This window comes from Osmerus eperlanus, chromosome 21 (genome assembly GCF_963692335.1).
Source record: "Osmerus eperlanus chromosome 21, fOsmEpe2.1, whole genome shotgun sequence".
NCBI lineage: Eukaryota > Metazoa > Chordata > Actinopteri > Osmeriformes > Osmeridae > Osmerus > Osmerus eperlanus.
The window spans coordinates 10,565,193-10,588,502 of record NC_085038.1 but is presented as its reverse complement, the minus strand read 5'-3'; the positions used below and the strand labels follow the sequence as shown (position 1 = coordinate 10,588,502).

General features: G+C 47.9%; 2 protein-coding genes across 2 annotated transcripts in view; both read right to left on the bottom strand.

The window, feature by feature from the left end:
• Nucleotides 1-5,848: 5,848 nt before the first annotated feature.
• Nucleotides 5,849-15,925, bottom strand: LOC134007405 (calcium-activated potassium channel subunit alpha-1-like). Its single transcript, XM_062446843.1, has 28 exons — nt 15,800-15,925; nt 15,676-15,763; nt 14,937-15,159; nt 14,359-14,463; nt 14,207-14,268; nt 14,020-14,110; nt 13,743-13,854; nt 13,516-13,591; nt 13,334-13,409; nt 12,741-12,911; nt 12,563-12,654; nt 12,293-12,403; nt 11,965-12,070; nt 11,353-11,435; nt 11,157-11,226; nt 10,903-11,058; nt 10,262-10,371; nt 10,057-10,125; nt 9,644-9,730; nt 9,353-9,438; nt 9,065-9,125; nt 8,718-8,838; nt 8,373-8,597; nt 7,642-8,137; nt 7,311-7,441; nt 6,872-7,066; nt 6,472-6,575; nt 5,849-6,072 (listed from the first exon to the last, which is right to left on the bottom strand). Exons 3-28 carry the CDS (start codon nt 15,138-15,140, stop codon nt 5,925-5,927), a joined length of 3,348 nt encoding a protein of 1,115 aa, XP_062302827.1. The 5' UTR covers nt 15,141-15,159; nt 15,676-15,763; nt 15,800-15,925; the 3' UTR covers nt 5,849-5,924.
• A 5,456-nt stretch (nt 15,926-21,381) lies between these two features.
• Nucleotides 21,382-23,310, bottom strand: part of LOC134007884 (uncharacterized) — a 6,921-nt gene continuing 4,992 nt past the window's right edge. The window contains exons 4-6 of the mRNA XM_062447601.1: nt 23,062-23,310; nt 21,635-21,922; nt 21,382-21,470 (exon numbers count right to left, since the gene is read on the bottom strand). The exon at nt 23,062-23,310 is cut by the window's right edge and continues 995 nt beyond it. Coding sequence (XP_062303585.1) covers nt 21,382-21,470; nt 21,635-21,922; nt 23,062-23,310 — 626 coding nt within the window. The remainder of the gene's footprint in view (nt 21,471-21,634; nt 21,923-23,061) is intronic.

The window sequence follows — 23,310 nt, the reverse complement described above, 5'->3', positions numbered from 1 at the left end:
AGTTGACACAGCATGACGTCATCTCATGGAATTCTGGATACTGGAGTTCAGAGTTGGAGAAATATAACAGACTTCACTGCTTCCTCCAGTCCATAACTACAGAAAGCTTCTGCTCTTTGACTGGAAATTAGGAATACGTATCTAATTATTTCTCACTACATGGTTAAATTAACAAATGTTTCTCTGACCTAGTTTCCGCTGATGAAGTGATGGATTGTCACATAACTTGTGGACATTCAGAAATACATGAACACATTTATATACAAGAAATACAAGGTGTTGCGTGAGAGTGTGTGAACTGGTTGAAATGCATGATATGGGTACAAGACTAGTAGGAGCTAAAAAGCACAGGAAATACTCTTTAGCTTGAAATCTGTATTTTGAGATTTAAATTGACAGAAATAAACAGACTAGCTAAAGCATGTAATATATTATTTAGCTGATAGTATACGATAAACAACAAGCTTCAATCTGCTGCCTCAGAATAATCTACAGAAATAAAGGGAGACGGACAGAAAGATATAGGAGAGTTGGGAGAGCAAATAGTAATGAATATTAACTTTCACAAATAACTCTGGATGTGGATGTCTGTGATGAACTTGTCTACACACACTCACTTTGACTTGATCCTCTGGGAGATATCTTCCCCTCTCCTGGTGTTACGTACACATGTTAAGGACGTGTGTGTACTGTAGATATACATGTCTGTGCCCGTGTAGTTGTGTGTTGTGTGTTTGTCTTCCCTCCTGTCTCTCCATATTATCATCATTCATTCAGGTGTCCATTTTCCATTTGATCGTCTGCTTCATTCATCTCTGTTCATCATCATTCATATGTCTGTTCCCGGCCAATCCGGTGAGTGTCTGGCTCCCTTGTTCCGACCTTTCTTCGATAGCCGTTTTTGATCCAGTGTCTGTGTTCTGTAACTATTTGTTACATGCTTTTGTTATTTAAGTCTTTACAGACGAGTATGAGTATGAGTTGTGAGTATGAACTTGTCTACACCCACTGACCTTGGCCTGATCCTCTGAGAGATATCCTCCTCTCTCCTGGATGTAATCAAACAGGTCTACCGCAGGTACAGGCCTCTCCAGAAATATGATCAGCTCCTGGTCCAGCTCATACCAGTCCAGCAGCTCCACTGCTGCCTGACCGCCCTCTCCTCCTCTAACCCTGGCCTCACCCCTCACCTCCTCACCCCTCACCTCCTCACTCCTCACCTCCTCACCCCTCACCTCCTCACCCCCTCTCCTCCTCTAACCCTGGCCTCACCCCTCACCTCCTCACCCCTCACCTCCTCACTCCTCACCTCCTCACTCCTCACCTCCTCACCCCTCACCTCCTCACCCCCTCTCCTCCTCTAACCCTGGCCTCACCCCTCACCTCCTCACCCCTCACCTCCTCACCCCTGGCCTTCTCAGCCATGTCCGCCCCACCCTGTCCTACGATCAGTAGGAGCACCACCTCCAGGGGGAGCGGGGGGAGCTTCCGACCCAGGGTCTTAAACACAGAGAACACAACAACCAGTTAGAGTTAATGCTGCAATAGGGTTGTTACCTGTTGGAAGACTGTGGTTTTGGATAACAGTGAGACAATTTAGAATGAGAATCTGAAATCAAATCAACATGTATTTGTATAGCCCTTTTTACACACAAGCATGTCACAGAGGGCTTCACATACGCCCATAGAACTGCCCCTCAACCAACCTAAACCCTCAAGGATGACAAGGAAAAACTCCCAGAAAAACTCACTAGAGGAGAAAAAATTGAAGAAACCTTGGGAGGAGCAATTCAGTGAGGGATCCCCTCCTCCAGAGACGGTTGGTGAAAGAGAGGAGCAGAACACAGGCTTAACATAGTCATACAGCAGGGAAATGCCAATGGGTTTTTGAAACACCAAAATCCATTGTTTAACTTGGTAGATGTGGGAAGGGTCCGGGAAACTCGCTGTTGCCCATCATGGAGACTGGTTTCCGGTTGGCGACCAGGTCCAGCGTTGGCAGACCGACGACCAGGCAGGTGCTGACAGCTCAAACCCCCCACACCCCAGGGGATGTGTGTGTGTGTGGGGGGGGGGGGACAGAGAGGAAAGCAGGGATTAGAGAATTCCAGGAGCAGCTAACAGTTACAGTCATAATAGAATGAGATCCCCACCAAAATGAAATATATGAATTGTAATAGCTAAGTAGGGGTGAAAGGGGGATTGGTCCACTCACCACAGGTGTATTTATCACCTTATCAATGGGGACATGCTTGACTGCCACCTATTGACTGAGATTGGTGGGGGGGCAAAGAACATGTTGATTTATAAAAATGATATGCTGCTCTGTGTGTGAGTGTGGGTATATGTGTGTGTATGTATGTGTTGTCATTCTCACAGGCAAATTGTCATCTCTACGGAGTCCAGCATAGACTAAGCTGTAGCCACCTTGGCCAAGACAGCTCAGTTGGAGAGATTACAAAGGAAGGAGGCTTGAATCAATTATTTAGGCTGAAATGAAAAGTACAAAGCAGCCACATTGGTGCCTTCTCTTCAAACAATTCTAAAGCACACACACACACATTCATGTATACTGTATATTTTTTGTCGGCCCATCTATCTCTTTTTTCTGTCTTATGTTGTGTCTGTAGGCCTATATCTACCTTAGCTATCATCTATATATATGCATATAGTAACAACTATGTTGCTACTATATGCATCACTATGTAGCTATAGTCATTTAAGTGAATTTATTGTGTTGTACAGTATTTTAAGTTAAGGCACAAGTGGAGAGTGCATTGATTTGCACGCTATTGTGATGTATTTACTATCTATTCATCTAGTCAGTTAACCATTTGACTGGAAATGTGTTTCAAAATGTTATGTTGCAAATTATGCATTCACACACTCATAGGCTACATGAAACGCTGAAGTCTTAAAAGGATGAGTAAAAAGCTTTGAAAAGTTCATATGAAGACTCTTGACAATGTTTAGTGCACACATATGAGAAATTGCTGAATGTTAAATGAAAATTAGATTTATTGTGAATATTTGAAATATGCATGCTTGGCTAATTGCATTTATTTTTTATTATGGCAGGTTTGGTCCTCCATAACGGCCGGGGTAGCTACAGTTCTTCAACCGTACAGTAGCGGAGGGGACTTCTCTTCTCTTTGACCCGATTATTTTTGTATAGTTAATATGTAATTGAATTCCATAATTTCCCCAGAAATTACTATTAAAACGTATTTCAGGAAAAACGCTCAAACGGGTTTGTCCTCCCTACTTCAGATTATCCTAGTGTTGTGTTCTAATTTGGGTGGAGAAGAATACAAGGTTAAATGCCAGACCACGTTCTTTGTAGTTTAATAAGAAGATGTAAATCAAACAATCAATACAATAAACCATGGTGTCTCAGTCTAGATCGGTGATACCATTCAATGTTACCAGTCCCGCTTCGTAGAGTAGAGAAGATAAAGGCCTTTGTGAGAACAGTCTTGTCAGAAGTCTTAGAGAGAGTTCTGCCGAGCAAAGTTCTGTTGATACTGTTGTGCTAGGACCGGCACTGGGCCTAATGAATGTGGAGGAATTCAATCTATGCTGCTATTTCATATGTTCTATGTATCTGTTACAATAAAGAAGACAATCAATACGTCAGATGTACCAAAATGTGTAATGACGATGCTGAACATATATTCCAGATATAATCAATGCCTCAGATAAAATAAGTACTGATTATGATTATGCATTCACAGTGTCTGTGAGAGTGAGAATCGGGTCATCCTCAAGAGAATGTATCTTTTAGTGAAAAGAGGAATGCAATAAGTCAGCGTACTGGCAGGGAGGGGTGCACGGGTTGATATGATTTGCTGTAGAGAGTGTGGACTCAAGGCCGGTGAGAGGCACCGAATGGGGGAGGCGGGATGGCCACACCATGGGGGATGAGAGGATACAATGGGCCTCACAACTCTTGAGACTCAAGAATTAACCTCAGGAGATAAGAAGAGTCATTAGGCCTTGGAGAATGACCAGACCCTTGGGTCAGGTCATGCCCCCCCCCCCCCCCCCTACATGGTTTGATTGCATAATTTCTTATCAATAAACTACAAAGAAATTGGTATGGCATTTAACCTGGTATTCTTCTCCACCCAAATTAGACTAAAATTACTTCCACATTCTCTGTAGCAAATCATGTCACCCTGTCAGGAAAATTTATCTATCAAGCATTGCACAGTCAGTCTGTGAACAAGTTAAGAAATCGTTATTGCTTGCGGCCGGCCCACAAGGAGACAAAAACATCACACGCCATTGTGCTACAAAGTTTGTCTGTTTAAACAGAACCGCTCTTGACAGTCATTGGTTAAAACAAGGCATGCAAATGTCCCATGGCTCTTCTTCATTGGCTCCCTTGCATAGACCTGGCGCGTGCGTGTGCGTGCGTGTTTGAGTGTGTGCTTGTGTGCGCTCTCTGACCCCTCTAAGCTTGACCAACTCTTTTATAACTCTCTCCAGTAAGATTGTGATCAAGCCCAGGTCCCCTTGTTTATGTAAGCCTAGTGTTACTCAAGAGTTCAGATTTGGGGGTAGGCCTCTGCAATAGGAATACTGAACACAGAATCATTCTTATACAGGATAACAGTTACATCTTCAATTTTTCCAACACACCCCGTGCACCCCTCGCTGTCAGTATGCTGACTTATTGCATTCCTCTTCTCACGAAAGGATACATTCTCTTAAAAATGACCCTCTTCTCACTAGACTCTCTTTTTCTTGGCTCTCACCTCTATTTTTTTACCCCATTTAGAAGGGGACATTCTAATGTTAGACGCACTTAACAGGCCCAAACTTGATGCCCCAGCAAGTGCGGTGAATAGCAACATAAATGCTGTCCAAAAAGACATTCCACATATGGGAGCACAGTACTTGACGGTACAGGAGAAAGTTGACCTAGGCATTTCTGCTGTGAGAGCTATTCCTCCACTGTCTCGTGCAGCACTCTATCTCACTTTTGTTTGACGTTGTGCAGTCTTCACAATCGTTCAGTAGAACCGCTGATTCCCTTTTAATGTTTCACATGTATCATTGTAAATATCAACTTGGCTTAAGTGTAAAATGTTCAAAATGACTTCATGTCCCTGCTTACTGTAAACAACATGGATATTGTATAGTTGTAAGGCTTTTATTGACGCTGTAGTCCTGTACCTGGTAACCAATTGGGAGGACTAAGGGCTGTGCATACAGTCCGGGAGTGGATAGGGAATGTGGGTTGGGCTCCTGGAGCGCTTTTCTTTTTCTCTTAGTCACCTGCATAATCATATGTTTGGAATATATGTTCATTGTCATTGCACATTTTGTTATAGGCCTATCTGAAGCATTGATTGTATTTTTGTTCAAGAGAAGCTTAGATTATACTCATCATTCAACAGAAACATAGAACATATGAAATAGCAGCATAGATTTCATTCATCTACACTAGCCAACCACAAAATAAAACAAATCTGGAGAAACCTTCGCTATTGGTAAAATAACAAATCTTTCTTCAATCAAATTACAACTATTCTCTATCTCTTCAAAACAATAACAGGAATAACTCAGTAAATCAATATATATATATATATTTTCAGTAACTGTAATCTCTATGTCTCTCGTCTCTCGTCTTGTTCAGTTCGGTATCTTTCTTTTCTCCGCGCGAAAGAGCGCGAGACCCCTACTTTCCCGCCTGCAACCCGAAAAAAGTGAAGGGGGTTGGAGTGAGGTGGGGTCTGGTGAAGGGGGTTGGGGTCTGGTAAAGGGGGTTGGGGTGAGGTGGGGTCTGGTGAATGGGGTAGGGGTGAGGTGGGGTCTGGTGAATGGGGTAGGGTGAGGTGGGGTCTAGTGAATGGGGTAGGGGTGAGGTGGGGTCTGGTGAAGGGGGTTGGGGTAAGGGGGGGTCTGGTGAAGGGGGTTCAGACAGGGTGTGACTGTGTCAGCAGGTGTGACTGTGTCAGCAGGTGTGACTGTGTCAGCAGGTGTGACTGATGGAAGGGCACGGAGCAGAAGACCCGGTCTGAGGCCAGCAGAGGGAGGTCACCTTGAGGGTTGGTGATCACAAACCTGTAGGACACATAACTGTTACCTTCTACAGAACACCCTGTCACCAGCAAGCTTGACCTCATCATGCTCCTGCTGTTACAACCTCTGCTGCTGTCTGGTTCATCTCTATTGTGTTCTCTTATGTTCCACTGTGTTCTATTGTGTTCTATTGTGTTCTGGTGTGTTCCATTGTGTTTTATTGTGTTCTGGTGTGTTCTGGTGTGTTCTATTATGTTCTAGTGTGTTCTAGTGTGTTCTATTGTGTTCTGATGTGTTCTGGTGTGTTCTGGTGTGTTCTGTTGTGTTCTGGTGTGTTCTATTTTGTTTTGGTGTGTTCTGGTGTGTTCTATTGTGTTTTGGTGTGTTCTGGTGTGTTGTATTGCATCCTCTTGGGTTGTGTTAGGGTGTTGTGGTCCACACCTCTTCATGGAGCGGTTGGGAGGGTCTATGAGACGGTACAGGCCGAAACACAGGATCTCCAGAGAGTCTAGAGCCTGGCAGAACAGATCCCTGAACAACACACACTGCAGAGAGAGAGAGCAGGGCGTTAGGCTGACAGAGAGACAGGTAGAGAGTGTGTGAGCATACGTGTGTGTGTGTGCATGTGTTCTAAGTGTGTGCATGTGTTCTACGTGTGTGTGTTATAAGTGTGTGTGTGTGTGTGCATGTGTTCTCAGAGTGTGTGTGTTGTCAGTGTGTGTGTGTTCTCAGTGTGTGTGTGTGTTCTCAGAGTGTGTGTGTATTCTCAGCGTGCGTGTGTTCTCAGTGTGAGTGTTCTCAAGAGTGTGTGTGTGTTCTGTGTGTGTGTTCTCTCCATCACCTGTAGCCGACAGAGAGGCTGCTCCTGCAGGGCCAGCTGGGCCAGTTTGGAGCGCCGGCGCAGCGCCCACAGCTCAGAGGTCATAGCCCCTTCTGTCAGATGGTTATCCTCCAATAGCTGGGTCTCCAGCAGGGGCGAGTCCCCTCCCGTCACCAGCGTGGACACCAGCAGCGGAACGTTGGAGTTGAAGTATGTCTGGACACACACAACACACTCAGCTAGCACCACCAGCTGTTGTATGAGAGAGTGACTCAATCCCTGACCCTAACCCTGAACCGACTCCTGGCCGGAGAGCTTTGAACATCTACTGTGGATGGAGCTAAACGTGTGGTGTAGCCCCAGACTGAACCCTGTGTCCATACATACAGACGGATGAGATCAACCCTGGGGATGACTGTGGAGGGATGAGTACAGGGACTCAAGCCTTCTGGTGACTCACGGCGGCCATGAGGGAGTCCAGCACGTCCACAGAGAACACCTTCCCCTGGGAGAAGACCTCCGTCAGGGGCAGGCTGTCGGCCTCCTCCAGACCCTCAGTCTCATTCATCAGCTTCACGTTCGAGGTGTTATCTAAGGGGTGAGACGGGGTATGCGGGGGAATAGAGAGGTGAGAAAGGGGGAGGGCGAGAGGGGGAGGGAGAGAGGGGGTAGGAGGGAGGATAGGGAGGGAGAAAGGGGGAGGGCGAGAGGGGGGAGTCAGGTGTCTGGGAGAAGCTTTGGTAGTGCAATGACAGCATCGTTCCCAGAGGGTGGGGTGAGAGGCGCAGTACCGATTTCCACCAGCAGAGGGATGGACTCTCTGGTGGTCTTCTGGCATGGTGAGTGGGGTCCCTGGTAGTTGTTGGAGAGGCTGAGTGTGGTCAGGGCCTCCGTGTGCGGGCTGACGGCCTCCGTCTGCGGGTTGAGGGCCTCCGTGTGCGGGCTGAGGGCCTCCGTCTGCGGGTTGAGGGCCTCCGTCTGCGGGTTGAGGGCCTCCGTCTGCGGGCTGAGGGCCTCCGTCTGCGGGCTGAGGGCCTCCGTCTGCGGGTTGAGGGCCTCCGTCAGCGGGCTGAGGGTCTCCGTCAGCGGGCTGAGGGCCTCCGTCTGTGGGCTGAGTGCCTCCGTCTGTGGGCTGAGGTCCTCCGTCTGTAGGCTGAGGCTGTTGAGGGTGTAGCAGGACAGGACCGTCTGGGTGTCTTCGGTGGATCCCGTCGAGTTCAGGATCACCGTTCGCGCACAGTGGGTCACCCCCGCCGCAAGCAAGTCGTCCAGACACACGGGAGAGCCCTGGGGTGGAGGGGGGGGAGGGGAGGGGGGTGGAGTACGGAACAGATCTTCATCTGGTTCAACAGAACGTTGAACCAGAACCCCACAACACGCACCCATTCATTTCAACCACACACACCCACCCACAACCACATACTTTAACCCCCCCCCCCCCCCCCACAACCACACACTCTCATCCAACCACACACACACACACACAAACCCACGTTCCTCCCCCACAACCCCCCACACTCACAGGCAGGAAATAGACGTGAGGGAAGTAGTGGATGTCCGGCCACTCCCTCAGGAAGTAGTCTGTGTCCCCCAGGAAGATCACGGTGGGCAGTTCAGGGAGGGTCAGGCTGCTGGCTCTCAGAGGCATCATGAAGGCCCGCAGGCCCAACAACCTGGAGTGACGGTCCCCAAACACACAGGCCACCACGTGCTTCTGGAGAGCCAGGCCACTGGCCATCTCTCTGGTCTGGAGGGGGGCAGGACACACACACACACACAAGCACGTTTGTGTGAGAGTGTGTTTGTGAGTTTGTACGAGTGAGTGTGTGTGTGTGTCTATGTGTGCATCCCTGTGTCCCAGTCTCACCAGGGTAACCTCTTCCAGGGAGACAGGGGAACACCAGTGGAACAATCCGGTGGAGTCGAGCGTCACCTGACCCTCCGTCTCCAGCTCCTTGGTCCAATCACCTTCCTCCTCCAGATCAGGACTGTTAAACAGAGGAACAGCAGCACACACACAGTCATGACTTCATCATCACACTCATCAACATGTTTTCTATGCTCACCGGCAGTAGAGACGTCAGATCTGGGGCTCAGGTTCCCGAGAGTAGGAATAGATCACTTGGATTGATTTCTTTCAGATGAAATCTTCTCACTAACTCATGTCATGGTGGACCTCTGTGTGTGTGTGTGTGTGTGCGTGCGTGTACTTACATGGAGGGAAGCACTCCCAGAGACGGGCGTCGTAAATTCATGGCCGAGGTCAGAGAGCTGCCTGGTGGAGACACACACACGCATGAACACACACGCACACACAAGCACGCGCACACGTCCAGACAGGCGAGGTAAAGACATCCGGCAGAAGACGGCGTCGCAGAGTGTGACGAGGCCAGACACCGGTTGTGACAAAACGGAGACAGGCAAGAAGCTGGTGTGAAGCACATCTGACTTGGGGGTCACTGTTCCCATGAGCCAGTGGGATCATCTGTTTGAAGTTCTTACCCTCTTGAAACTCTGGACACTGGCACGGGCTCATCCTGCACGGGTCTCTAACCCGGCTGTGACACCTCTCACAGTAGATACTGGCCCTGGAGAACACACACAAACTTGTCAAATGGAGCCATCTCTCCTCGTGAGCTGACAGGCTTCATGGCTAACAGGATGGGAGTGTGTGAGTCTACCCCCTGATGTGAGTGTGTGAGTCCTGGGGTGAGAGGGGCTCCCAGACTGCCTCTATCCCCTGATGTGAGTGTGTGAGTCCTGGGGTGAGAGGGGCTCCCAGACTGCATGTACCTCCTGGCATCACTAGAATCGCTGGCCACCAGGAAGCCCAGAGTCCCTCGCTTGATTTTGATGCACTTCGGAGGATTCACCAGAACACTAACGTGAAGGAACAGAAAGGAAGAGAAAGAGAGAGAGAGAGAGACAGAGAGAGTGAGACAAAGAGAGAGAGAGAGAGAGAGAGAGAGAAAGAGAGAGAGAGAGAGAGAGAGAGAGAGAGAAAATACTTTTTGAAAATACTTTTTGAAAATACTTTTTGAAAATACTTTTTGAAAATACTTTTTGAAAATACTTTTTGAAAATACTTTTTGAAAATACTTTTTGAAAATACTTTTTGAAAATACTTTTTGGTACGATAACATGACGAAATAACCAACGTGTCTTTCGAACAGGAAATTAACGAGTGTACACAGGAAGTCACACACCTCATCTCGTTGTCTTCGCTGTAGGTTGCTATGCCGATGAGCAGCAGGCCCAGCTTCAGGAAGCAGAGCCTGAAGTACCCGATACACACACACAACACACACATTCAATATGCACACACACAACTAGCATGTTTCTGTGGAGACATGGACTACAGTTCCCATGATGCCTCTTCCCTCATGCTGAAGCCGGGCTGCAGTGACTCACTTGCTGGCTTGAGCGAAGGACATGCCTCTAAAAGGCCAGGAGAAGTGCTCTGTGTAGATCTCATTGTACATGCCCTCCATGTAGAGGTTCTTCCACGAGTCTCCCCTCTGCTGCAGGATGCAAACACACAGAGGTCAGTGCAAGCTTGTGTGTGTGTCTGTGTGTGTGTGTACTGCATGTGTGTGCTGTGTCTTTCTTTGTGTGTGTGTCTGTGTTCACTGTCTTTGATGACGGGTTGTCTGAAGGACAAGAATTGCGTCAATGCTGTAGTGAACATCTGCTCCAAGATCATTGAAGCCCATCAGAGACTTGATACTCTGAATTATCAGCCAACCTAAACATGTTCTGTCCAGTGACATTTCAAATGACTGTATATTCTTTTGAACTCGGTTCAAAACTCGTATTCGCCAATCTTTTTTTTGTATTTTTTTTTGTATTGACCCATGTACTATATGTTGAACTATGCCTTTGACATATAACTACCTGCCTGAGACCTTTGAAGTTGTGTGTTTGGGCTGAGTGAGCTGCAAATAAATGGACCTTTTAGGGGCTCAATAAAGTTGTTTGAATCTGAATCTATCTACAGAGTCTTTGTTACATGTGTGTGTGTGCGTGTGTGTGTAGCCATGCGGACTCCTTACCTCCACCTCACCCTGCATTGTGAACAGATTTGCCAGCAGGGTAGACAACCCCGGGACCAGGCAGCTCTTGGCCATGAACCCCAGCTTGAGCTCCATCGGACACAACGCCGCATCGCCACAACTCCAGTCCCAGTCTGGAATCTTCTGCACGATGACCTGGAACACACAAAGGGACAGGAACACTTGACACCCTGACACCCTGACACACACACACACACACACACAGCGACCAGACAGTGTCGGGGAGGTGGTACCTTGTTGCTAGGCTTCAACATCTGGACGATCACCCTGGTGTTGGGGTGATAGGTCTTAACGGAGATCACACTAGCAGACGACACAGGAGAGACCGTGTTGATGTGTGGAGATCTGTGTGCGTGTTCATGTGTATGTGTGTGTGTAGATCTGTCTGCGTGTGTGTGTGTGAGTGTGTCTGTGAGTGTGTGTGCTTACTTCATCAGTGTGTCCGAGTCCTCTGCATCTGGGTCGACAGCAAACCTGTCAGAGAGAATCACACAGGCGGACGCTTTGCGCATCTACCAGGGTTCTAGTGTTAGGGTTCTAGTGTTAGGGTTCTAGTGTTAGGGTTCTAGTGTTAGGGTTCTAGTGTTAGGGTTCTAGTGTTAGGGTTCTAGTGTTAGGGTTCTAGTGTTAGGGTTAGACACACACAGCAAGACTGTCCACTCTCCCACACATTTACACTTCATCCATTCAGCATTAACTTGAATCAGAGTGCACAATGGACACTCAGCACAGAATCAAGAACCACTAGTGCACAATTCCAACAGTATTTCAGTGGTTGGTGCCAAAGAACACTGTTTTGCTACAGTACTAGACTGTGCAACAACATCATCATCTCCACTACAATATGAATATTAAATATCGTTCTGACGACAGGACCAGTGCACCAAGAGCAAACAGTCATACCTCAAGTGCAACGTTATAATACAAAGGTTGCAGGTCTCATCCTTCAGAGTCTGTCTTTCAACACACACACACACACACAGTTACCATGACTCTCTCCTATGTGTGTGTGTGTGTGTGTGTGTGTGTGAACACAGTTACCATTACTCTGTCCTGGTCCTGCCTGTTCTGCACCGAGCCCTGGTAAAAGTAGATTTGCCCAGGGAGACTTGCAAAGAACTCCTCCAGCGTAGCGTCAGGGCAGAAGCTGAGGGAGGAGGGGGGGGGGGGACCCAGACAGGGGGGGGGGGACCCAGACAGGGTGAGACTGAGAATTCGAATATAAAACCATGTAGGACTCTGGATAGACAGACTGACAGGAATCAGTTGAGGGGGAGCAACAACTTTTATTTGTTACAAACGGCATATAAGCCTGAAACTGGAAGTGTTTGGGGGGGTCAGGCTGACAGGCTGTCAGAGCTGTACTCACTCCCCCAGGAAGAGGAGGTTGGTGTTCACCTCCCCCCGGTCATCATGGAAGAACTCCCTCACAAACGGCTCAATGTTGCTCAGGGAAAGATGTCCACATACCACCACATGCCTGCAACACACACACACACACACACACACACACACACTGAAAGTCAGTGTGTGAAAGTCAGACACAAAAAAAGGGATGGTCTCCGTAGCACATGAGAATCTGGAAGCTTCTCCCAGAGGGAGACTGGATAGGTCTGCCTTGTAATGACAGATGACTCACGATTTCCCCAAGACGCTGGAGTATGCCCCGTTGAAGCGCTTCCTGTTTGCTAGTATCTCCATCATCTGTGGTATGAAGCTAGCAAACATCCCCTGTAGACGACACCGTGGATGAGCCAGGAACAGACATGATGGAGCCGAGAGGGAGAGGAAGGGGGCAGGAGGGGAGGGGGGCGTACCAGGTAGATGAAGATGAACACGGTGATTAGAAATTGTCCTGACGCGGTGATGACTAGGACGTCCCCGTAGCCCACTGTGGACATGGTCACCGTTAGGAAGTACACGTACAGGAAGTAGGGACGGCTCGAGGCGTTGGAGTTCTCAAGCCAGGGGTCCCCGGCGCTCTCCACCTACAGCAGGGGAAGACAAAGTGGAGAGAAACACCTTCTGATTCTAACTTCAGAAGCTTTGATCTACTCTGGCTTTGAAAACACCAGGCACTCAACTGTTTATTTATTTATTTATTTATTTATTTATGTTGTTCTCAGTGTTTTTCTGCATTGTGCTGTGTTAAACTGTAGTTGAGATGTTACGAGATGCACTGGAGTTGAGTTTATATTATTATTGCATCTTGACTGGTCAATACAGACCATTCCTTGACTCTGACCATCATCGTCATACTGTTAGAACTACGCACTTCTGTTCCTTGAATCTCTGCAGTACTTTCTATATTCACTACAGGTTTGTTGCTTTGAATGACAGCACCTGTTAAATCAATCAAATGTATTTCATGTTTATGATTTGGCGTGTGTTGCTGGATTCAAGTCCTCACCAGGTGAATGAGGCCGGCGTAAAAAAACAGGGTTCCCATGAGGATGGCTCCCAGCCGACACAGCCTCTGAGATGTCCTGTGGAACCACAGAAGAAGAGGAGGACCAGAAGTCAAGTCTCAGGCCAACCTAGAACAGTTCTATGTGATCCTAAGCCGGGGGCTTTCGTTCCATCAGTTCCTACTTGCTGGTCAGGATGTTGAGCATCTGCAAAATGGCTGGCAGCTCCAGGATGTATAAGGCCCGGAGGAACCGGAGGCCTGTGGGAGGAGAACATCATGAGAACCAGCCTGATGGGAGGAGGGAGGGAGGGAGGGAGGGAGGGAAGGAGGGAGGGAGGGAGGGAGGGAGGGAGGGAGGGAGGGAGGGAGGGAGGGAGGGAGGGAGGGAGGGAGGGAAGGAAGGTCTTACCAAGCCAGGCCCGGCCGGTGACTACTGTAAAACATGCTGGTGCAACAGTAAATATGTCAGCTATGGTTTTGTAGTTCAACCACCACACCATTAGATCCTGGGCAGACAGAAACTGGAAAGAAAAGACACAATGCCTTCACACTGGACGCACAGGAACTCACAACACACAGAGGCGATCAGAACCTGGGACCTCCTAAACACCTCATGCTAATGCGTGTCACTTCAAGATGAAGGGCATTCACGACTTTTGGTGTTGGATATCACAGGAACTTCTTACCCTGAGCCAAAAGTGTAGAAGGTAAAGGACGTCAAAGCCCAAGTCGAGAAGGAGGAGGGCGTCCATTCCCTCCACACAGTACTCTACAGGCCTGTCAGACACACCAGCAAATACGAGAGGGAACCTGAACACCGTGTCAGTTATCCTGGTGACCAGGCAGAGTAGCTCTCTCTCTCTCTGTACTCACCTGGTGGTGAGGACGAGGTACATCACAAACGACCCCATATTTAACACGAACATCAACACGGTCTGGACCGAGAAAAGGTGCTGTTACATTATTATGGGCTCTACGGCTGGGGGGGGGGGGGGGGGAGTGAGGCTGTGATCCAGCGTGCTCACCAGGAAGCGTCCGTGGGGATGTTCGCGTGATATGAGGGTTGATGCCTGCGCTGTTACGCCGTCCATCAGACTGCTGAAGGATAACTGAGGTGGCGGGGTGATGCACTGTTTCATGAACATAAACACAGCGTGTTAGGCCTTACACCCTGTAAGACCTAACACTTACCCTCCCTGTAAGACCTAACACTTACCCTCCCTGTAAGACCTAACACTTACCCTCCCTGTAAGGCCTAACACTTACCCTCCCTGTAAGACCTAACACTTACCCTCCCTGTAAGACCTAACACTTACCCTCCCTGTAAGACCTAACACTTACCCTCCCTGTAAGACCTAACACTTACCCTCCCTGTAAGGCCTAACACTTACCCTCCCTGTAAGGCCTAACACTTACCCTCCCTGTAAGACCTAACACTTACCCTCCCTGTAAGACCTAACACTTACCCTCCCTATAAGACCTAACACTTACCCTCCCTGTAAGGCCTAACACTTACCCTCCCTGTAAGACCTAACACTTACCCTCCCTGTAAGACCTAACACCTACCCTCCCTGTAAGGCCTACCACCTATAGTCTTCCTCACCTTGAGATGAGCCTGGTGTTGGTCCTGGGGCAAGAACTGGCGCGGTTCGACAGCAGGTCGGGTCCACTTCCTCAAGAGGATGAGTAGCACGCCTTGCACCAGAGTGACGAGGCAGGAGGCCGAATAGAGGTCCCATATCTTTGTACCTCTGTACATACAGTGGCAGTATGATATCTCTGGGATGAAGGGTCTCGGCTTATACATTTCTGATTGAGTTCACGATCTGTGTTGAATTATAAGAAAAAATATACTCATTAGTTCTGACCAAGCAATTTGATTGGACAGCAGGCATCTCATGAGTGCTGCTATTTGGAGAATACACACTGGGACTATGCAGTCATTTTGACTGTTTTTAAATGTATCAATGTAATAACTTCATTGGAAAAAAACAAGTAACAATAGGACCCTGACTTTTCCTAAATGTGTGTATATTTTACGCTAACGTTATATTAGTAAAAATTACAAAACAGAAAATAATTCATGAGTAGGCTATTTCAACCTTGAATTATTATAACGGTTACATTGACCGAATGCATTTGAGTTGTATCATACAGTACAGTATGATAATCAGCACGGCGGTGATTCGGTCTGCATTATTACAGTAGACAACCAATCATCAATAATAGTACTTCGAGTGTGAAATTGCTTATTAACTGAAAATGTAGCGCCCTATCTGCTATCTAATGTTAGGTAGCTAATTTGTCCTCAAAGGATGTGATGGCTAAATATCGTCGCCTACCTTTCGTATCGACGTCTTCACTGTTACAGTTGCTGGAGATTGTGAATGAATCAACAGCCAAGTTAGCTCTTTAAGTAGTTGTCATCAACTCAAATCAAAACAACAGTAAACAACTTGTCATCACCTCAAATCAAAACAATATTAGATAAAAAAGAAAGTTGTTTCCATCCTGGAAGCAGATTGTCTGACTCCACGTTCTACAGTGACAGTAAACAACTTGCAAGTTTGTTACTAGAGCAACTTCTCAGACTACCCTGGAAACAGTTTTCTTTCCAAACAGGACTTAGCAAGAAATAGCGACGTTCAAAAAATGTATTTGGAACTTTTAGCAATTTTTGAAAAGTGAACAAAAATGCACGCATTATACAAAACCTTTTTTTTTAAATAAATGTATTAACCAATATTAATTTTATGTATTTATTTATTCCCAATTATCATTTATTTCAGTATTTATTTATTTTTGTATTAATATATTACCAGTACCATTATTTTCAGTACGCCTATTTATTAACGTTCTCTTAAAGCTGCTTCCTATTACAGCTCCCCTTACAATATGTCTATGCAGCTCTCTCATCCACCACATCATCATTAAAAGGACAAAAAGCCATATGAACGATACGTAGCCTATGAGGTCCTTTATTTTATTCCCCAGACACTCGAGTGTGATTACTTAACACATTTAAGACTATTTTCTTGACACTGTTTGGAATATAGATTAGTAACCAGTACATTAACCGACACACACACGTTTAACGTTTGATATCACAAACTAATATTAAAAAGTATGGTTAGGCTATCTTATTTATCATTTTATAATGTATTAAATGTTTTATTCATTGTTGATAGGCCTACATAAGTTATTTATAAGTAGATTTCCTTAAAAGGCTACATTTTTGGACTGATGGTGGTTAATTAAATAAATATTCCATCAAGCCAGAAAGTCCAGGGTAATTATAGTTTTCCAGTTAGATCAGTTTTGGAGGAAGTTGGACCATTAGATTCTCTACTATGACCTTATAGACTTACAAATGTAAGTGGTTGGTTTATTGGTGTTATGTGTAGGCCTAAATGCTTAGGAAGATTTATAGGCTCGTTGTTAAAGTTGTCAACTCAGGAAAGCGTTTGAGCTAAGTTTTGCAAAAAGATTTTGGAATTCTTTAGAAATGTAACCACTTTACAGCCAAGTTGCTGTGGGGCAATATGTTGAAATTGTCCTCACATTCAAATGAATGGGTTGTTATCAAGCTCTGTGGAAGCCGGGTAATGACCATTCATTTGAATCAGGTGTGCTGGAGCAGGGAAACATCTAAAACATGCAGGAGAGCGGCCCTCGAGGACCAGGATTGGAGAACCCTGTAGCTTCTAGGTGTTCCCCGCAATCAATTTGGTAGGCTATTCAATCTGTGTCCCATTTTCTGCAGCAACAGTTTTTTTACTCTAGGTATTTCAATCATGAGAGTGTCACGGCCACAGCCGTGCCCCCATGTTTTTGGTTTTGCCCTGCCCTAGTGTTTCTCTGTGTCGGTCATTGTCTTCACCTGTGTCTCGTTGAGTGGTAAGAATAAACCCCTTTTTTGATGCAATGCCTGGCTACTCTCCTGCGTTTGGGTCCTACTCCACCACTCCATGTAAAAGAGACCAGTGAATGAGTGAATTGATGTTTATTTTACAGAGATTAAAGTATTAATATCAGTTGTTTGGCGCTTAGACCCCATGGGGAAATCAATGATCAATGGGCGTCAGCCGAAGACAAACCCCCCACGCCCTGATCTGCCCACAGGGTCTAAGTTATCCCTTTTCAGGGTGAGAACGACAAGGTGTTGCGTGAGAGCGTGTGAACTGGTTGAAATGTGAATGCATGACACTTGAGAGCCCTGTTTGTTATTATCATCATCACTCATTTTGCGAATGGTCTTTTTTGCTAAGCGATAAATTAACTCAACCACAAATGCACAGGGTAGCTTTGTCCCATTTTAGCTACAGTGACTGTACACTGCCCCCGCCACCAGGGGACAGCATCGCTCAATTCTTTGTTGAGAAAAGTGGCAGTTCAACAAATTACATTGTACCCTGTTTGTGTGTGTGCACTGCAGGACATTCAATTTAAGATTTTTCCAACCGAAGCCTCTTACCTCTGTAGTCCAAGGTCAAGGCTCTGTATCTCTGACCAATCACAGCAGCCCACAACACAACACCTTGTTAACCAAGGATTAGGGTGGAGGTAGGTGAAAGAGTGTGTGTGTTTACAGAAAACAAGTGTGTGAGCAGACCAGGCGAAGGTGAGAGGGATCTATGGATCAAGGAGGATATAAGTCAACGTGGAGAACTGTTGCTCCTGGTCTCGGCATGACCCGAAGATAGTCCATAAGTTGAGCACTCACTAATGACAGGTAATATGTACTCTGTCTCCTCTCCTGTTCCACCACCTACCCAGAACACTATCGTTATCACACACACACACACACACACACACACACACACATGCACACACACACACGCAGCATGTTAATACATTAGGCCCCAGGGCATCCTGCTGAGGAGCTCCTGACCAAACACCTTCACAAGGTCAGCATCTGTGAGCTCCCCCTGCTTCATTGTGTCTGTACGTGTGTCTGTGTGTGTTCGTGTGTCTGTGTGTGTTCGTGTGTCTGTGTGTGTTCGTGTGTCTGTGTGTGTACGTGTGTCTGTGTGTGTTCGTGTGTCTGTGTGTGTTCGTGTGTCTGTGTGTGTTGTGTTCGTGTCTGTGTGTGTGTGTGTGGGAGGGGGGGATTGTATGTGCGCTGTATAATGAGTGGGACAGCCCCTCTCTGTGAACCTCCTGTCAGGCAGATGCTACAATATGAAAGTCAAAGATGTGAGAGGAGAGATCCTGTTATTAAAGTCAGAGATGAAGACTGACTATTCTCTCTCTCTCTCTCTCTCTCTCCTCTCTCTCTCTCTCTCTCTCTCTCTCTCTCTCTCTCTCTCTCTCTCTCTCCTCTCTCTCTCTCTCTCTCTCTCTCTCTCTCTCTCTCTCTCTCTCTCTCCTCTCTCTCTCTCTCTCTCTCTCTCTCTCTCTCTCTCTCTCTCTCTCTTTTTACCCAGGGAGCCATCTCTCTGTCTTTAGGCTGAATGGTAGAGGGCGAGTGTGTGTGTGCACGTGTCTGTGCATGTGTTTTAAGGGTGATTATGATGAGTTTCTTTGTCCAGCAAATCTCAGTGTCCAGCAGGACCCTGCCCTCTCAGGTCTCTCTCTCTCACACACACACACACACACACAGACACACACACGCACTCACACACACCTCTGCCCTCTGTGCTGACACTGCATTTCCATATCTCACCGCTTGCAGGGGCGCCATATGCCAGCCTGTCACTTCACCTGGCCGGGGGGGGCAGGGGGCTAGATGACGAGTCCTGTAAAGGTTGCCGTACTTTCCGGCAGCTGCGTCGAATGTGAAGCTTCCGGAGAACACTGGTGTTGTTCTCGGACAACTCCTGCTATCCGGAACAACTTCAGTCCACCACATCCACATCCATAGAAGATGTTTATAGAATTGGCTTTGGTTTCAAAGACCATCCATCTTTTTGTTGCCCCGACCCCGATCTGTCATTCCATCCATCCACACCACATGAACATCTCATCAACATATCTACAGAATGGATGTCAGAATCAAGACAATCCATCCCTTCTGCCCCAATCTCTCCAATACAACCACCCCCCATCCATCCATTCCTCCACTCATCCATCCATCCCTCCCTCAGCTATCCCATCTGGTCAGGTCCCGAGGAGGAGGGAGCCTGGAGGAGGTCTGGAGGAGGAGGAAAGAGACTGTTACCATTGCCATGGTAACAGTCTTAGGATCGTAATTTGTATTAATGTTGACATATACAAACTCACAGCACATCGTGTATGTGTGTGTATGTGATTGATCATGTCCAATCTTGCTCTGAAACTCCATGATGAATTATTGAACAATTAATTTGCATTTTAATCATTTCCAGACTGAGTTAGAAAGATTCTGGTATTTCTGTTCAAGCGTACCAATCAGAACTTGCTCTGGTCTGACTCTATATAGGGCTCATCTTCTGTGAGGTAGGTGCAGTCCTGATGACCACAATTGAAAAAAGGACAGAAGACTGCCTGAAATGTTGTTGTATTGTATTCTGTTCTTCTGGGGTGGCCTTAATCCTAAATCTATGTGTGTGCGGGTGTACAATACGTGTATTTGACTGTGAGTGTATTTAATCCGATTGAATGAGTGAATCAGTTGTCACCTCAAAAAATGAAAGAATATTAGATGGAGGTTATCAGGTGAACCACTGTTGTTTGTTTCGATGCAACACTCAGAAGCTGTTAATCATTCTGTAAGCTTTTCCTCCCATTTTCAGCTGTCTTCTCTTCTCTGTGGTGAAATGAGGCCAATGACCTGTTACTTCTGCGCCTCCCACAATGCACCTCTCAAGTCTGCTGTGACTCACTGAGGAAAGGAAATGCAGAGGGGGCAAGAGGAGTGGGGCCACAAGAGAGAGGAGTAGGTAGCTGATGGAAGTAGTACGCGAGGTACTATGCAGACAAGACACACACAACTCACACACATGGGCAGAGACACAGAGACACACACGCACATGGCATATGGTGTGTGTTGTTCCTCTCACAGCTCAATACCCCTGAGTGGCTGCTCATCAGATACATGGTCATTCAGGGGCAGTACACCCTCCCGCCGTACAACACACACACATTCACACACATACACACACACATGCACACACACACACACACTCACAGATTCAAAGGTGTCAGTCTTTATGCCCTGCAGTCCTGCAGACAGCTGGATGCTCATGCCCACTGACTTGCACACACTCAACATGGCCTCAAACTGAGGGCGCTGTGTGTGTGTGTGTGTGTGTGAGAGAGAGAGAGAGAGAGAGAGAGAGAGAGAGAGAGAGAGAGAGAGAGAGAGAGAGAGAGAGAGAGAGAGAGAGAGAGAGAGAGAGAGAGAGAGAGAGAGAGAGAGAGAGAGAGAGAGAGAGAGAGAGAGAGAGAGAGAGAGATGAGAGAGAGAGAGAGAGAGAGAGAGAGAGGAGAGAGAGAGAGAGAGAGAGAGAGAGAGAGAGAGAGGAGAGAGAGAGAGAGAGAGAGACATAAACATGTGAATAAACGTGTTGTGAGCCTGTGGCTCACAACAATGAGAGTTTGTGTGTCCTTGTGTGTGTGTGATTAAGGTAATTGTCAGTCTAGCAGTGGCTCATCAGAAGGTATAGAGAAACACAAAGGACAGCCGGCTGCAGAGGACCCGCGCGCACACACGCAAGAACATGCACACATATCATGTCACATTTGGTATGTGAATAATGCCAAAGCAGAGACGAGGACACGAGGAGTTGGTCCACAGTTTAATGTATGAATACAAACAGCAGATACAAACAGCAGATAGAGAACTATTTTTCTCTCTCACGCACGCACGCACACACACAAACACACACCTCAACATCACCTCAACTATTCTTCGACAAAAAACTGCGGGAGAGTGTGCAGAGATTCCGAACCGTTGGTGGAGACCAGACCAACACTCCGGGGTCGTTAGAACAGGGCCTGGAGGGGGAGGAGGGCAGGGTGGGGTGGGAGGACGGCAGGGTGGGGGGGGAGGAGGGTCGGGTGGGGGTGGGGGTGGGGGTGGGGGTGGGGGTAGGGGTGGAGGGGGGGACCTTGGAGGGGGGGAAAGGTTACATCCAGGGGGTGGAGTCCGGGGGAGGGCAGGACCGACGTCGAGGGAGGAGGGCGGAGAAAGGCTCTGGGGGAGCAAAGCTCCATTCTGAAGGGCAGGTGGGGGGCTGGGGAGGTGGAGGACGGGGGGGAGCTGCTGCAACACGTAGTGGTGGAAGGTGAAGGAGGTGGAGAGAGAGGGAGGCAGGAGGAGAGGGTGAGAAGGTTGGTGGGAGGAGGGAGTGTTGGATAAAGGGTAGGGGATTTGGTTGCCTGACAGGGGGACGGCATAATCAGGGATACGGTTGCTAGATTGCACAAAGGTGTAGTCGGGGATGCAATTAACAGGTGTGAGGTAGGTGTTTTCAAAGAGGTGGTTGTCAGGTTTGATGAAGTTGTGTTCAAGGATGTGGTTGGCAGGTTTGATGAAGTTGTTTTCAAGGATTTGTTTGACAGGTTTCAGAAGGTTGTTGTTGGGGATGCGGTTGCCAGGTTGCAGTAGGGTGTTGTTGGGGATGCGGTTGCCAGGTTGCTGTAGGGTGTTGTTGGGGATGTGGTTGCCTGGTTGCAGTAGGGTGTTGTTGGGGATGTGGTTGCCAGGTTGTAATATTGTGTGGTCATGTGTGAGGGCAGGGTAGGAACTCCAATCTCTCTGCAGACATGCACCTTCCAGAGTGTCATGACCAAGAAGAAACTCAGACACTACCCTACCTCTTTCTGAGTAGCTGTCCCCACCAGCCTTCTGGACAGACTCTGGTCCAGGGGAGAGGCCTACAGCCCTGGCCCCTGTTCCAGCCCCAACTCCAACTCCAGCCCCAACACCAGACCCAGGCCTGGCCAACCCTTCAGAGCGTTGTGCCTGCCAGCCTGGAGCTCCCCAACTAAGGTCTGGTCTGTCTCTCCCCCAGCCTGGGGGTTCGTCCTTACGGTCAGGGTTCAGATTGCACTCCTGTACCTCAAAGCTCTGATTGTCTTTCTCTAGATTGTTCTTCTCACAGCTATGATTGGCTCCATCTACACTGCTTTCCTCGGCTCCAGAAATCTGATTGGCTACATGACATTGTCTTTGCCTCCTCATCTTTGGGTTCATGTCATGGCTGAGGTTTGACCTCCTTTTTCTACTCATGACCACTTCCTGTGTGTCCCTCATCTCTCCCCAAAACTCCAGGTCTCCCCCAGCCTGTCTCTCCTCCTCTCCTGTCTCTCCCCCAGCCTGTCTCTCCTTCTCTCCTGTCTCTCCCCCAGCCTGTCTCTCCTTCTCTCCTGTCTCTCCCCCAGCCTGTCTCTCCTTCTCTCCTGTCTCTCCCCGGCCTGTCTCTCCTCCTCTCCTGTCTCTCCCCAAGAGTGTCTCTCCACCTCTCCTGTCTCTCCCCCAGCCTGTCTCTCCCCCTCTCCTGTCTCTCCCCCAGCCTGTCTCTCCCCCTCTCCTGTCTCTCCCCCAGCCTGTCTCTCCTCATCTCCTGTTTCTCCCCCAGCCTGTCTCTCCTCATCTCCTGTTTCTCCCCCAGCCTGTCTCTCTTTCTCTCCTGTCTCTCCCCCGGCCTGTCTCTCCTCCTCTCCTGTCTCTCCCCCAGCCTGTCTCTCCTCCTCTCCTGTCTCTCCCCCAGCCTGTCTCTCCTCCTCTCCTGTCTCTCCCTCCCCTTCTGTTTCTCTGCGGGAGCTCTCTCCTGTCAGCTCTCTGTTGTTTCTCATTGGCTGACCAAGTTGTTCCAGATGATTGGTCAGTTTAGGTTGATAACTACAGGGCTTTCCTCTGTGAGTCAACCCTCTCCTGTGTCCCTTCCTCCTCCTCCCCCTCCTCCTCCCCCGTCTCCTCCTCCTTGACAGGGCTGTCTGGGATGGACCTGAACAGCAACAACGATGACAGCCATAGTTGTGTTCAAGCCCCTTGCTAGGCCCCGTTGAGCTGGCTGGCCGTCCCTGGAACACACACGTTTCTAGAACACCTC

Coding starts and splice junctions, on each gene's coding strand:
- LOC134007405 (XM_062446843.1), bottom strand. CDS start 15,140: ATGTATAAGCCGAGACCCTTCATCCCAGAGATATCATACTGCCACTGT. Junction 11,436..11,964: donor AGGACCAGGACAGAGTAATG/GTAACTGTGTTC, acceptor GAACCCTGGTAG/ATGCGCAAAGCGTCCGCCTG. Junction 9,439..9,643: donor GATTCTAGTGATGCCAGGAG/GTACATGCAGTC, acceptor TGTGTTCTCCAG/GGCCAGTATCTACTGTGAGA.